The sequence below is a fragment of the Pipistrellus hanaki genome (genome assembly GCF_964339955.1).
Source record: "Pipistrellus hanaki genome assembly, chromosome: 6".
Classification (NCBI taxonomy): domain Eukaryota; kingdom Metazoa; phylum Chordata; class Mammalia; order Chiroptera; family Vespertilionidae; genus Pipistrellus; species Pipistrellus hanaki.
The window spans coordinates 28,894,019-28,910,100 of record NC_140508.1 but is presented as its reverse complement, the minus strand read 5'-3'; the positions used below and the strand labels follow the sequence as shown (position 1 = coordinate 28,910,100).

Below are 16,082 nucleotides of genomic sequence, written 5' to 3'. Positions count from 1 at the left end.
ACCTGGAATTGTTTTAGCTTCCCAACTGAAAAAATAATACACATGGGTAGTAGATTGTTATGAGCTCCTGCTTCAGATTTTTCCCTTTCTGGTTCACAGGCTTGAAGGTGCTGTGCAGTCCAACTTTGTTTTGCCATCAAAATTTTTTTGCCCTTGGCTTCTGGGATCACTTGGGTGACTCCATTGCCCTTAGTGTGGAGGATCCTGGAATCCGAGAGGGAGAGGACGCCTGGAAACTCAAGAGTGCAGTGGACTTGGGGAATATGTCAGCTGAGAAAGACAAGGGACTAGACCATACGGCACAGACCTGCTGCTGGGGCCTGGTGGAAGGGGTTGGAACAGAAGGTTCTAAGGTCTCAAACCGGAATTGTCTTGTAGGCTTGGCTCACACCGTGCACACTTCCTCTGAATTAATCACCTGCCTCAGCGCTGGGTGAGATAAATATCACAAGGCATGAAGTGATTGCTACCATAAAAAGAAATAAAATCCCTCTCATCTTCTCTTCACGCTGCCACACACACACACTCCATTGCACGTGTCATGTATAGCAGGATGACATCCATTTCATATAGGCAGCTATATTTATAGAAATATGTGCTTCATTAGCATATATTTACATGTACAGGTAAATATACATACCTATGAGACATACACACGTTTATGTGTATATTACATTTATCCGAATAAAGTATGTTCACATTTACATAATATAAACGGACACATGTGTTTACATATATAAATACATCTATCTGTGTGTTCAAGTTTAAACAGCACCCAGTTTTCAAACTCCAGTTTTCTTTGACAGAATGGTCTACCCCGAGCCTTTGCCAAGATGCCTTGTAACTTGGTGGAGTTTAGCTTTGTTTTGAATGGTCTGGTTCCCGAAAAACTTCAAACTGAAAGTTAAATAACGGGCCAGCTAGGGAAATAACGATGTAACCCCGCATTTGTCCAGGATCGCGCCCCAGGAGCGAGAGTCAGGGTCAGGCGCCCCGGGAGCTCTCCGGGGCTGGAGGCGCGAGCGCCCCCGTCCGCGGCCGCGCGTCCCCGCCCTCGGCCCCACCCCGCCGCGGCGGCCCCGGCGCGCCGTCCACACCCCTGCGCGCAGCTCCCGCCCGCTCGGGGATCCCCGGCGAGCCGCGCCACCGAGGGGGAGGTGTCCGCCGCGGCCGGGAGGGAGCCGGCGGGCGGCGTCCCCTTTAAAAGCCGCGAGCGCCGCGCCACGGCGCCGCCGCCGCTGCCGCCGCCGCCGGAGTGTTCGCCCCGCCGCGCTGCGCTGCGCCCGCCGCTCCGCTCCCGCCGCCGCCGCCGCGGACTGTCAGCCTCCGCGGGCTCCGCCGCCCACCCGAACGACTTCAGCGAGAACGCCTCCGGGATTACTGGGGTCTCCTCCGGGGCATCCGCGCCAGAGCGCCCGGCCGTGCGCGCCCCTGCGCCGTGGCCTCAGCTGCCCGGGCCGCGCCGGAGCGAAGGACCGACCGGCGCGCAGAACCTCTGCCCGGGAGCCCAGCCTCGGCGCCGCGATGCCGATCCCCTCCTGCGGGGGCTCCGAGGCTAGGGGCGCACCGGCCGGCGTGTGATCGGACCCCTGACCGGCCGCAGACGGCACAGCAGCTCGGCCCGGGGGCGAGGAGAGCGCGACCACCCACCCGACTCTGCTGAACTCGCCGGAGGAGAATGCGCCCGCGAACGACGGGGCGCCCGAGCCGCGGGGGTTCCAGCCGGCTAGCGCGGATGGGGGTGCGCTGGAGTCAGGCAGAGTGATGTGGGGGGGCAGCAGTTCGCCTGGCACCCAGATCGCCGCTGCGCCCTCACCCGGACCCCCCGTCGCCCAGGATGGCTGCTCCGAACCATGGGCCGCGGCGGAGCTAGCGCCGAGCGCCCTGCCTTCGCCCCCCGAGTCCCGGAGCGGCTCCCGCGCGGGGCCACGCGTCCCGCGGGCGCTGGGTCCTGAGGACGACGACAGCACCAACTTTTCCTTTTTCCACTGCCTCCCCGGCCCCGCACTCCTCCCCCTGCTCGCTGTTGTTGTGTGTCAGCACTTGGCTGGAGACTTCTTGAACTTGCAGGGAGAGTGACTTGGGCTCCCCACTTGGTGCCGGTGCCTTGGCCCCGGTGGACCTGAGCCGCACCGCCCCCGAACCCAGTCCCCCCACTCTTCTGGGCCCGACCCCTGTACGCCGTTCCCCGCCGGAGGAGAGGAACTGCCCGGCCGGCACCCGGGAGAAGAAGAGGAGGAGGAGGAGGAGGCAAAGGAAGGGAACTCGCTCCCTGCGCCAGGTCCTTGGGCCAGAGCTTTTTCCATGTGGAGGCTCTTTCAATGGACGTGTCCCCGCGTGCTTCTTAGACGGTCTGCGGTCTCCTAAAGGTAGAGGACGTGGGCCCGGGGCTGAGCCTGGGGGTGGGGGTTGAGCGCGGTGGTGCCCTGGCGGCCACTATCGCTGAGTCCTTCCCCATCCCGGGTCCCGCCAGGCCGGACGTAAACAGAACCCCCTCCAAGTCCACGTGCAGCCGAGCCCCGGCTGGGATGCCCCCATACAGCTGCTCCCCTTCCCGTCCCCCACCCCACCTCCCCAACACACACACACACACACCCCGGGCGACAGCCTCGCCCTTTTGGCTTAAACTCTTCTGCTCCTCCTCCTCCTCCTCCTCCTCTCTTAGGTATTTTATTAGGGCTGTTAACACTTGGATGATTAAAGAAAGCCAGAGATCCCCTTGAGAGGATGACCCTGGCTTTCACCCGTTAGCTGCCAACCTGCGTGCCCTGCCATAGGACATCCCTTCTCCGTTCTCCGGGCTTCTCCGGGAGACCTGCTGTCCCTCCTCAGAGCCACGTCCCCTTTGGGAATGTACTGCAGGTTGGGGTTTCTCCCTGCTTGCTTCCAGGAATTCCAGGGACACCTTGTACTGGCACGTGAATTAATAGTGAATTAATAGATATTAGCTGCTCACGTAATCCCGGGAAGATACCTTTGTATCTTGACTGCATCAGGGAGGGAAGGGTCCGGGGTTGGAGTGGGGGGCTGTCTGTCCGTCCTGACATCTCTGAGGTTAAGAGGCACCGGCCCCCAGGTGTAAGTGGCTTCGGAAGTTGTGGCCTTGGGTTTCCTAGGTCTGGAATCCATAGACTTGGGGTGTGTGTGTATCAGGAAGTTCTATACGGTGCCTCTAAGGAAGTCACATGCACCACTTGTGCGTGTTTTTAGGCAAAGCGAGCGCCCAGCAGTGAGTGTGTGTGTGTGTGTGTGTGTGTGTGTGTGTGTTGGGTGGACCAACAAGGGGTGTCAGACCTAGGAGTGGCTTTCCCACAGGCTCCCCGCACTGTGTCAGCGCCGCGAGTCTCATAGAAAATACAGGTGACAGTCACTGACTCCTGGGGAGGGTGGAAAGGGGTCTTTCCAATCATGTCAGAGGACTGAAGAGTGGAATGGGAGGGAGAAAGTCTCAAGGCTCTGGAACGAGGGCCCCTCCATTCTCCGGGGGCGTTCTAGCTCCAGCTGCTCTGAAGTATCTCCACCCCCCTCCCCCCCCCCCCCCGCAAATGGTGCAAGCCAGGTGGGCACCCTGGTGGCGGAGGCGGGCGGACCGAGCGGGAGCCCGGAGCCCGGAGCCGGGAGCCGGGAGCCCAGGCCGCGGGGGCGGGGTGGGGGAGGGCTGGGCGGGGAGCTCGGTGACTCACGTCGGGGCCCTGTCTGCAGGTCGACCATGGTGGCCGGGACCCGCTGTCTTCTAGCGTTGCTGCTTCCCCAGGTCCTCCTGGGCGGCGCGGCCAGCCTCATCCCCGAGCTGGGCCGGAGGAAGTTCGCGGCGTCGGCCGGCCGCTCCTCGTCCCAGCCGCCCTCGGACGACGTCCTGAGCGAGTTCGAGCTGCGGCTGCTCAGCATGTTCGGCCTGAAGCAGAGACCCACCCCCAGCAGGGACGCCGTGGTGCCCCCCTACATGTTGGACCTGTACCGCCGGCACTCGGGCCAGCCGGGCGCGCCCGCCCCGGACCACCGGCTGGAGAGGGCAGCCAGCCTCGCCAACACCGTGCGCAGCTTCCACCACGAAGGTGAGGCGTGGAGCAGGGGAGCCAGGGCGGGGACGGGGGCGGGGAGTCCTCCCGCAAGCAAAGAGCCCCGCCCTGGGCAGGCTGCGGGCATCCCTGGAAGGGCAGCTTGGCCAGGGCACGGAAGCCCTTTCCAGTCTAGTCTCTGTAAGGAACCTTTCTGAAGCTGGCTGTAGCTCACTGCCTGCCTGTGTGGTGGTGGGGGGAGCCAGGGATTCCCCATTGGTAAATCCGCACCCTTTTCCTGGCTGGCAGCCAGCAGAGCGGCTCCTCCTCCTGGAACTGGAGAGAAATCAAGTGATGGGAAAGATGAGGGCAAAAGGCATGCCCCTAGTCAGCTAAACGTGCAAGAATCCCATAGGGGAAGATGAGAAGGAGGAGGGCAGGTTGGGATCACTTTCCGTCTGTTTGGAAGCCCTCACTCTATAAATCTGCCTCTCCTGCTTAAGGGGGGGGGGGGGGGGGGGGGTTCAGGCTAGACAGAGCCAAGCGCAGAATTTTCTGAGATTTGTATTGAAAAATCAAAGCCCAGGGCCCCGAAAGTCTTTCTAATTTACAGTTGATCTGGGCCTGGTTTGGAAATTTCCGAATCCCTATCTAAGCCCTGTGGGAGATCAATTCCACAATCATACTGTTTCCACAATGACTTTCTTGTCTTGTGCTTAAATCTGAGATGAACTCCCAGTAGAGAGACAAGGGAAGCCTCAGATAAAGCTCTTGCAGCAGCTGCCTGTTTTCCTTCACCTGCACTGCAATGTGGATTTTCTTTTATGGTACTGCATGCGGTTTTTCCAAGGTAGGGCATTCTGCTTGTTTCATCGGAAAGACATTCCGTGGATACGGAATGTCTTAGAGCAGCTCTTGGAAATCTCTGGGTTGTACCAAGATTTTTAGAGCATTTGGTCAAAAATAGGTTCCACTTCAATTCTTTTTCTACACGTTTAAATTGCCTGCATTCTAAATAGAGAATAGAGCACAGGTTCCTTCAAGTTCTAGAGAAGGGTACAAAGTTGCATGTCACCGGGCAACCACTTGTTGGCTATTGGAGGGTTGGGAGCGAAGTTCCCTTTTTCTTGCCTAGCCCTGCTGAGGTGGTAGATTTCAAGTGGAATCTACAATCTGATATGTAGAAATGTTTTCATCACAGCCTTGCCATGATTAGAGAGCCAGCTCATCATTTTCAGCTGATGCTGGTTAGAATAGTTTTTTTTTTTCTTTTTTTTCCTTTTTTTTTTTTTTCTTGGAGGGTAGAAAAATAAGAATGTCTGCTTGAGCCACTGCTCCTGGAAGTGTAGCATGGAAACCATTCTTTACTTTTAAGGCCAGGTACGTGTCTCTTATAACATAAAAGGAAGATCATTTAAATCATTTGACACCTAAAACACTCAGTTGCATGAGGATTCCATCAGTGACGGCTACATATTTCTTTCTCTACAAGTGGCTTAATCAAAACCGAACTGGCTGCAAATTATTTGAAGGTGCTATTTTTAACTTAAATAGCATGCATAGTTAATAGGTCAGGATCTATATCTTTAAAAAATATAAATGTTATGTGTGAAATAGTACAGAAGTTACCAATTTGCTTAAAATCAACTTTTTAATAGATCTTAATGCAGTTAGGTGATAGAGAAAAGCTATGTAATTTTTGCCTCAACTTTCAACCAATCCATTTCTTGTTATAACTAGTATATCAACATTAGGTTATATGTTGCATATTTTAAAGACCATTTTATATCTCTAATAGCCAGGATTTGGTTTTTATAAACATCCCTGTGGCATGGATAGCCCTACAAATCTTTTAATAAACCATATGGTTAAGGTGGCTGGCTTAAGAGCAGAATTTGGCTCATATGGAATGAATAGGCATTTATCTGGTAAAGGACCAAAGGGTCAGATTCCAAAAGTTACTTGTTGGTTTTGTTTGTGGGTGGGATCTGGAAGATTTGGTGAAATTATGAGACAAGAGACATGATGGCATTCTTCCAACCAACGTGTGAAGATAAAGGGACCACATGGAAGGTGATCAGAGATAAAATTATCAGTTGTCATTTCTCCTCTTAAACTTTGTCTTGTCCTTTCTGCAGTGGCTTTTTTATTCAGGAAAGCCCAAGTGCTGAAAATTTTTTTTCAAAGTCATTAAAAAGTGCTTTGACCACATAAGCCTTGCAAACTGCCACTGAGTATAGAAAAATTACTTCTCTAATTGGAAAGAGTGTTTTGTGCTTTGCTGTAGTGAGAAACACATTGAAATGGGTTGGCTTCATTGGCTGTGCAAACAGTCTTTATAGTTTCCTGTAAGGTTGGAATATACAAGGACCACATGCTTGCTCTCCAGACTCTGAAAGACAGTCTTTTTGTGTGAAATAACTGAATTATTTGCCTCTGTGACAAAAGTTTTGACATAGAGATTAACCCCATTCCCACAGATAGAATTATTGTGAAAATATCCGTACAACAGGCAAGTTCCCTGTGAAGGAGAACTTGGGTCACATTCCAAGGGCAACCAAAGGATTTGGGCAGTAGAAAACTCCGAAAGCAACGTTTTCCTGGTGGGCTTCCCTGGTGTCCCCAGGTATTTCAGAGTGATTATGAAAGACCCCTGTAAGTAGGAGACACGTTCTATTTGGAAGTGCTCAGAGGGATTGAGGCTATGGTGCCCAGTGGTAGTTCTTGCACTGTTTTCTGATCTCCTGTGTGTGTGTGTGTGTGTGTGTGTGTGTGTGATTCCTCTATAATCTCCCTTCTCTTTGAGCTATTTTGTCTTTGTGTTTGAGACTTGCCCTTTGCGTATTTCACTAAGTAGTCAGAGGACAATAAGAGGGCACCAAATCATTCCTAAAGTGTTGGAGCTAAGGGTGGGTAGAAGCCAAATCAGGATTAGTGATTATGGCCATTTAATCACTTTTCCTTTAGCTGCCATCTCCTTTGTTGTCTTTTTAAAAAATGGAGTCATTGTAACCTTTGTGTTTTATCTTTTCTCCTTGATATAGCAGCTCTGTAACCATTATCTTATATTCTAGAAAGTATAATTTATTATTCTCAGCCACTTTGATTTTATTTCAGGACAGTAATTTCCAACCTTACTGATTTTCTGGACTATCCCCAGGTTTTTGTTATCTTAATGGACCTTTTTTTTGGGGGGTGGGGGGGAAGCGTGTCCAGATTGTGTTGCAAATTCTCAAAACATAAGGATCACTCACCTTTTTTGCTAAAACTTACCATACGATAGGACAAAAAGGCAGCCACAAAATATCAGTGGTTCCAAACAAGATCTGTATGTCCCAGCGGGCCCTGCCACTGCACTCTTCTGCTCATTTAGTTCTTTGTGCTCCCTTGCCACACTTGGGTGGTGTGTTTCTATCCCTTTAGCTGGAAAATAACTCACCGTATGGTTATCATTACATTAATTATTAGAGTACTCCTAATAGTTCTGACTTTTGCTTGAGTTTTTGACTCATCTCTATGTTATGTAGTGCCGTCTAGTGGCCGGAATCTTGGGAAATGCAATAGACTGAAGTCCATAGCTCTGCTCTTCGTCTACTAGCTCTGTGACCTTAGCAAAGCCACACAACCTCTCTGAGTCCAACTAGTTCATTCACAAAAGGGAGATAGTAGTTTTTCTGGAATCAATTTGATGTGAGGTAATTCATATAAAGCTCTCAGTCCCAGGCCAGGGAAAGGAAGCATTCATCACCCTAGCTATCATTATTAGCATTAATACTTCTTTCTTTTACGTCACATTCTCCCCTTATCTAGGAGAGAGCAGGCCAGAATAGACCTAGGCTTGCTGGGAGATTTCAGCCTTATCTTTGGATCATTTTGTTGTAGATGAATAATTGACAGAGTGTAGCTGGTTCTTCGCTTTTGAAGGAGAGTTTGAACACCCTGGCCTTATTTTTCTTTCCCCTACATATTTGCCATCATAGCTTCATTTATTTGGTTAAGAACTTTTAAATAAATGTGAAGAACATTTATTTGGTCAAGAACTGGGTTCAGGAACCAGGTCTGAGATAGGCTGGAATCCTCAAATCCCTTGGCAAGTTCAGATTATTCCACCAGGGTTATTTCCAGAGAATTAACAACTGTACAAACCTCCAAAGAAGCATTCATTACCTACTTAGGTCAATGCTCTCTACTTTCAGACTCCCCAGGCTTGCTGTGATCATTTGCAGAAGTTTTTTCTTTTTCTTTTTCTTTAATTTACGTTATTTCACATCGTTTTTGATTTTTCAAACCTGAAGAAAAACTTGATGTTGGGGTTTTCTGAGAACTTCTCACTTCTTTCTCTGACCTGAGTCTGTAGTCAGGGGTATGTTGTCTTGTAGGCTTTTGTATTAAGGAGAAAGAGGGCTCCTTCAAGGAATAGGATGACTGAGATGAAGCTGAAAGTCGGAGAAAAGGTCTTCACATTACTTGATGTTATTCAACAGTGCTCCCCATTTCCCTCCTCCCCCACTTTGTTAAGGTAGCTAAGTGATGATTCTTTTTGCCACTTATCCCCAGTGAAATTTTGAAGCACATGAAATTGCCATTTTTATAGGTCAAATCTGGTCAAAAGGTGGCAATTTTATCTGATTCCATTTTATATTTATCTTAGGAGGGTTATTCTATTTTATTCCTCCTTTGTACTCATCTTCTGTACTTCAATTACCTGTCTCTCATGCTTGTCTTGGCAAATGTCCCTTCCTCGTTCTCCTCTTGGCTATGTGTATGTGTATCCACGTGCCTGTGTTCATAATTTTTTTTTTTTTGAAAATGTATGCATTTAGATTCAGAGTTTCTGTTGCAATTGGGATTTCTTTGGGCATTAATACAGCCGGCCAGCATTCCTTTTTCCTCTGATATCCTCTTTCCTCTGGCAGCCCTTGGCTTCTCTGCTTAACGAATGCACTCAGGGAAAACATCAGAGGACTCCTGAATTTCAAGGAGGAGAGGAAAAGAAGCTCACTACAGTTCTTGATGCTTGCTGGGAAACGCTGAGGGCGAGCCCAGTTGCATGGGTGGGAGGGTTATTTTAAAAATAGTGCCTGGTCTGAAGTATTGCTCACTTACAGTGCGGTTTAGAATGTGGATGGCTCTCAAAGGTATCCCCAGTGGGTGTGGGTTAGAGGGCTCACTTCCTGGCCTGATAGTCTCTGTGCCCAAGTAGATGAGTTTTAGGAGGTCTTTCTACTTCACAGGCCTCGACTCATTCCTTGGCCAACACGAGTGGTTCTAAGCATTTTCATATCATTCAACAAAAAGGCCCTTAAAAATGTGCTCCCAGCAAGTTGTACTTGAATGTGAAAAGCATCCCTTAAAATTTGTGCCCTCTAGTATCACCTCATCTGGGTGGGAGCTTGCTAGAAATGCAGAATCTCAGGCCCTACCCCAGACCCACTGAGTCAGGACCCGCATTTGAAGATGTGAGGTGTCCTAGCTGTTTTGTGTGAAGGTTAGAGTTGGAGCAGCTTTACGTTGAAGCATTGCTCCATAATGTGGCATAGCCTGCCCCTGTTGAACTCAGTGCATCCACTTAGCCTGCATTGATCATGGCTGCTTTGATGATGAAGGTTTACACAGGTTTCCTAGCTCTTTGCATTAGGAAAAATACAATGAACTTAATGAAAATATGGTATCCTCTTATGGTGATGACCTGGAACTATGGCCAAATAGACTTTGTTAGCATTTACATTGGATCCTGAATGAAGCAGATATGTTTTTTTGAAAGTCAAATGACAGACTGTAGTAAAGCTAGAAGAAAATGCACCTAAATATTTCAGATTCTAGTGTTGTGTACTATCAGTTTAATAACATTGTGTACCTCTGATGACTTGCAGACTACAGCATTCAAGGTGCTATGCTATTTTTTGTATTGTTTTCTTAAAAAACAGTACTCCTTATTATTGAAATTCAGGAATATTAAATCAGAATGAGCATTTATGCATAACCAACTTAAATGTCTGTTTTGAAATAATGACAGTAGATATATAAAGATTATTCTGTAATAGGATGAGATTCTCTTTCTGTGTTATATCTGTCATGATGGCCTTTTTATAGATTTTTATCAGTTTTTATGTTTTGTGTCTATTCTTGGGTAGGTGTTTGTTTTTTAAGATGATTTATTTTTTGAAAAGATAAAGGAATTACAAACATAGGAGAGTCATTATGTTTCTTCTAAAAGCATCTAAAATGAGATTTTGATGTCGAGGTCATAAGGAGGTGAGAGGACAGACAACACTTGGGAAGATATTTCTCTTGAAATTGCCTTAATTACTACAGTGTCCCAGTACCACCCTTACGTTTGCAAAGAAGTAGATTCCTGTACATGCCTTTGTCTCTGGATTTTTGAGTAAAATAGTAGGGTGTGCTTTGCAAAATGTCATCGTTGATGTTGAGTTTCAGAGTCTTTAATTAGGAAACTGAAATCTGTATATCGAGATTTGTAAATCATCTAAATTGCAGAGCAATGTTTTAGAATACCGCTTAAGGGATTGACATTAAAGCCTTTTTCTTTTTACAAAATGCAATAATTTCCTCAAATCCTCACTCATTAGACCTCTACTAACTATAGTGCTGACTTTTTTTTTTTTTGGCCTTAAAGTCTGTGAATTCCAAAGAAATGCTTCACCGTTTCCCCCATTATTATAGCCACCTGGAAGCAGTATTCATGTATTGCATTAAAAACATAACAATGAATGATGACATTGTGTTTCATGGTAGGCGTATTAGAAATATTAGAAAAGAGAGAGACTAGAAAAGGGAGACTATTTTTAGCTAAAAGGGGGAATTTTTTATCTTCTGGCTGCCAGCTTACATATGGGTGAAATCATACGCTGAAGTGAGATTTACAAATTCTTACCTATAATCAGATTGTCATTACTCATCTGACCCAAGTATTTTTTCTTCTTCTCTCCCCTCCCCCCACCTTTTCATATCAAATTAGAATCTCTGGAAGAACTTCCTGAAACGAGTGGGAAAACCACCCGGCGATTCTTCTTCAACTTAACTTCCATTCCCACCGAGGAGTTTATCACCTCCGCCGAACTCCAGGTTTTCCGGGAACAGATGCAGGAAACGCTGGAAAACAACAGCAGTTTCCATCACCGAATAAATATTTATGAAATCATAAAGCCCGCAGCAGGCGGCTCGGAGCTCCCGGTGACCAGACTGTTGGACACCAGGCTGGTTAATCAGAACGCCAGCCGGTGGGAGAGCTTCGACGTCACCCCCGCTGTGATGAGGTGGACCGCGCAGGGACTGGCCAACCACGGCTTTGTGGTGGAGGTGGCCCACCTAGAGGAGAAGCCGGGCGTCTCCAGGAGGCACGTCAGGATTAGCAGGTCTTTGCACCAAGACGAGCACAGCTGGTCCCAGATCAGACCCTTGCTGGTGACTTTTGGCCACGATGGGAAGGGACATCCTCTGCACAAGAGGGAGAAGCGTCAGGCGAAGCACAAGCAGCGCAAACGCCTCAAGTCCAGCTGCAAGCGGCACCCTTTGTACGTGGACTTCAGCGACGTGGGGTGGAATGACTGGATCGTGGCCCCCCCGGGGTACCACGCCTTTTACTGCCACGGGGAGTGCCCCTTCCCCCTGGCCGATCACCTGAACTCTACGAACCACGCCATTGTGCAGACGTTGGTCAACTCCGTGAACTCTAAGATCCCCAAGGCGTGCTGCGTCCCCACGGAACTGAGTGCCATCTCCATGCTGTACCTTGACGAAAATGAAAAGGTCGTATTAAAGAACTACCAGGACATGGTTGTGGAGGGTTGCGGGTGTCGTTAGCACAGCAAAATAAAAATAAATATATATAAATATATATATTTTAGGAAAAAAGGAAAAAAAAAAAAAACCCAAGTTGACACTTTAATATTTCCCAATGAAGACTTTATTTATGGAATGGAATGGAGAGAGAGAAGAAAAAAAAAAAAAAAAACCACACAGCTATTTTGAAAAATATATTTATATCTACGAAAAGAAGTTGGGAAAACAAATATTTTAATCAGAGAATTATTCCTTAAAGATTTTTAAAAATGTATTTAGTTGTACATTTTATATGGGTTCAACCCCCAGCACATGAAGTATAATGGTCAGATTTATTTTGTATTTATTTACTATTATAACCACTTTTTAGGAAAAATAGCTAATTTGTATTTATATGTAATCAAAAGAAGTATTGGGTTTGTACATAATTTTCCAAAAAAATTGTAGTTGTTTTCAGTTGTGTGTATTTAAGATGAAAAGTCTACATGGAAGGTTACTCTGGCAAAGTGCTTAGCACATTTGCTTTTTTGCAGTGCTACTGTTAAGGTCACAAGTTCAAGTCCAGAAAAAAAAAATGGATAATCTACTCTGCTGACTTTCAAGATTATTATATTATTCAATTCTCAGGAATGTTGCAGAGTGGTTGTCCAGTCCATGAGAACGTAATGTCCTTATTAGGTGGAATATTTGGATAAGAACCAGACAATGCTGATCTAATACAGAAACCCTCCCCCCACCCCTCAATTTGCAGAAAGGGTAAAAGCAGGACCAATAGAAACAATTAGGAAAATGATAAACCTGCAGGAAAGTGAATGATGGTTTGTTGTTCTTCTTTCCTAAACTAGTGGTCCCTTCAAAGGGGCTGGTCTGGCCAAAGGATTAAATAAAACATACGATTTCTTCATTATTGATATTGTGGTCATGTATAATTAAAACTCTTATCCAGTGGCCCTCATGAAGACTTGGAAGTTGATTTGCATTTAACTTTTACCTCATCTGGGAGCTCTTTATGCTCAGAAGGACCCAATTCTCTAACATCTCCCAACACACAGCAAAACTGCACTCATCGTGTTCTCTGCCCACCCCATTCTCTGTTCAATCAGCTTGCTTTTATTTCCAAGGTTATGTGTTGGAACACATTTCTCCAAATGTTAAACTTATTTCAGATAATAAATTTCAAAGCCCTGGCATTTCATTTTATAAAGTCCAACCTGTAAGAAGAGAAAATGATGTGTTTGTACAGCATTCACAGTGATCACCTCGGGTTTCCATTTTTTGCTTCTGAAGTTACCCCTTTTGGAGGGAGGTGGGGAAAAGGCAAGGGAGGGTAGGGAATTTGCAAGCAAGTCACTTGATAATTCGAATTTGCACCAAAGGAATTACCAGTGATTTAGCAGTTCCCATGAACCTCTTTGGGTCAGAAAGATTTAAGAGAAAACTAAAGCTACAAAACAGGCAAAACCTGGGGAATCCAAGATAAAGTTTCAGAGATGATATCCCATGCAACAGAGGCAACGGTGCCAATAAATTAGAAAGGGAAAGTGTCTGAGATCAGCTTCTGCGAGGACATCTGCCAATTGGACTGAAGCCCAAGCGGAATGAAGTCAAATTAGGCTGCTCAGAATGAACACTTAACAGTGGCAGGGCTTCTGTGCTCCCGGGCTGAAATCAGACCCAAGGAAGGGTTCTGTGGGTGGGTATGTCAGCACAGCCAGCGAACCCACAACTCCCCATTATTTCTCTGGAAGTATTTTAGGTCAGTTTCTAGGAATTTGTGTCACCTTGGATCCTGCTAAGATTGGTGAGGCCTAGTTCTAATATCTTTTCCTAGTTCTAACATCCTTGCCTTGGAGTTGGTTTGGGGGAAAGGGGGTAGGGGGGTGGGGTGGGGTGGGAAGTAGTGTATTAGCAATGGAATAGACTCTTACAACCAGATTCTTCCCAGAAATGAACTTGCAATGACCGTGAACGTAGTAGTTACATTTTGGGTGTGATAGGTTTAATCCCTGCCTCGCTCAAGATTATATAGATCATATTTTTAAGTTAATAACGAGTTGTCTTTTATTCCTTTTGTTATAATGTTTTAGTTTCTTTTTATCTGTATCCCCCTTTCTCTCTCGTGTAGGATCAAGAGGATTAGATCCAACTTGACAGGAAAGGGTAGGCTCTGTCAGCCATTCTCCACCCTTTCTTGCCATGGGAATGAGGGACAGACTGCACAGTCTTAACAACTTAAATGAGAGAGAGAGAGAGAGAGAGAGAGAGAGAGAGAGAGAGAGAGAGAATTTACATCTAGCACAAGCATGTACATTTATTTGGCAGTTGCAGCCACTCTTGATTTCTATTGCATTGATTCTGACTTACTTGGGTGAAATGGTTTTCATTGGTATCAATTCAAATGTTTCCTCTTGTGTGTTATATATATGTGTATATATATGTATATGTAAATATATACACACGTACGGTAAATAATATGTACAAAGATACATATGCAGAATTATGTAATAGATATTTCATAGGTATAGATGATGGCATTTTTCAGTTACAGAGATTTTGTAATAGTTGAGGACTCTGTCCCTCTTGGCAGCTCCTTTGAGAAACAGAATATTCTTACATTTTATGTTGTTACACACATTTTGGCTTAAGTTCCTCATTCTGAGACAGAAAAGTGTGTCACAACTAAGCCCATGGCATGACTCTCGAACCTTCAGTCACTGTGCTGTAGGAACCTTGGCATCCTTCTAGAGGGGGTGCTTTAAGAAGTGTAGTAGTTTCTGAACGTGGGGGATCACCTTTCAAAGTATATTAAATTGTGTCATCTGTTTTTGTGCTTGTCTGGGCTGCGTCATGCGCCTCTCTGGCCTGATTTTAACCTGCATGGCAGGTCCAGAATGCTCTGTTCATTTTTTATTTTTATTTTTTTTACTATAAAATCAGGGAGGGGGAGGATGAATGGTTTACACATTTATCTGTGCTTCCATCTTTTCATATTTTTCTCCTGCAGTTGCTACTTTACATTGCCTCTCAAGAGGCCAAGAGTGGAGAGATCTGTAAATCTGATCTAGCAAGCTGCCTAAGAACTAGATAATCTAAGTTCTATATTTTCCCCTCAATTTTTTTTATTGGAGGTGGAAAAATCATTTGTGCAATTCTCAGCACTTTTTAAAATAGCATATTTCCTATAGTCATTAATATTAAGATATTGATTCACTGAATATCAATATCTTAATATTCACAGCCCCCCCTCCCTCCACCCCGGCCCAATCTATTATAAGGCCAAGGAGCACAGCCTTGAAGTAAAGATAAGTGTGACACATCTGGGCAATTATAAAGAGGTAAGAATGCCCTGGCACTGTTCCTTCTCTGTTTCATTTATGTTTTTTTGTTTTTGTTTGTTTTTTTACAAGGGACGGGTAGGACGAGATGGGGGAAGAAATGCAAGTCCACTTCTGGGGGGTAGATTGCTCTCCTCCACCCTCCACCCTGCTGACATAAATTATAGCCTTCTGCGATTCTCCAGGGCAGAGTTTCTGACCATCTCCCTGCCCTGCAAACTTCAAAGTGAACTTCTACCTGACTTGCTCTAAGTAAGACTTCTTAGGTTTTAATGTGCACATGAGTCACCAGCACCGCCTCGGGGAGAAGGCGGCATTAATGTGTATACAGCCCCGTTGGGATCGTGTTGTAGGTTCTGTTTCAGTACATCTGGGGTGGGGGCCTGAGATTCTGCGTTTCTAACGTGCTCCCAGGTGAAGCTGTTCTTGCTGTCCTCAAGGAAAACTCGTAATTATCTTCTTAATCACAACAGCAGAAAGTTGGATCACGTGGAGGCTCCCCTACCAAGTAGCACGAACAGGGGAAAACAAACAGACAGCAAAACCTGTAAACAGGATGGCATCTGAATACATTTCACCATCCCTGAAATGATGCCCTACATAGTTTTTTTTTCAAAGGCATTCTTTGCCCCCACAAGATGACTGGCAATTTTGTGTTCCAGCCACCCTCAGACATGAAAACACTTGGTTGCTTATCTTGTAAAATCTGCCTCACTTGCTTGCTCGGGCATGTACGTAGTCAGTTTAGTCAAATACGTGTCAGTACATCTATGTGGATGGGGGAGCAGGTGCAAGCCCTTAACGTACTTTAAAAAAGTTTAACACTTAAGTCAGTCCTCTGAGCTGATCCCGTGTGATCTTAGTGCCAAGCGTCTGAGTTAAAAGTTTTCCCTTTGAAGACAGCAACTCGATGTCATACATTTGAAGCATTTGTTTATACTAAAAG

At 46.4% G+C, this 16,082-nt stretch overlaps 1 protein-coding gene across 1 annotated transcript; it reads left to right on the top strand.

The window, feature by feature from the left end:
• The first annotated feature begins 1,136 nt into the window (after positions 1–1,136).
• BMP2 (bone morphogenetic protein 2) lies at positions 1,137–12,712 on the top strand. The gene is made up of 3 exons (XM_084886836.1): positions 1,137–2,369; positions 3,703–4,055; positions 10,978–12,712. The coding sequence occupies exons 2-3, from the start codon at positions 3,710–3,712 to the stop codon at positions 11,820–11,822; spliced, it is 1,191 nt and encodes a 396-aa protein (XP_084742962.1). The 5' UTR covers positions 1,137–2,369; positions 3,703–3,709; the 3' UTR covers positions 11,823–12,712.
• The last annotated feature ends 3,370 nt before the right edge of the window (positions 12,713–16,082 follow it).

Coding starts and splice junctions, on each gene's coding strand:
- BMP2 (XM_084886836.1), top strand. CDS start 3,710: ATGGTGGCCGGGACCCGCTGTCTTCTAGCGTTGCTGCTTCCCCAGGTC. Junction 4,056..10,977: donor GCGCAGCTTCCACCACGAAG/GTGAGGCGTGGA, acceptor ATATCAAATTAG/AATCTCTGGAAGAACTTCCT.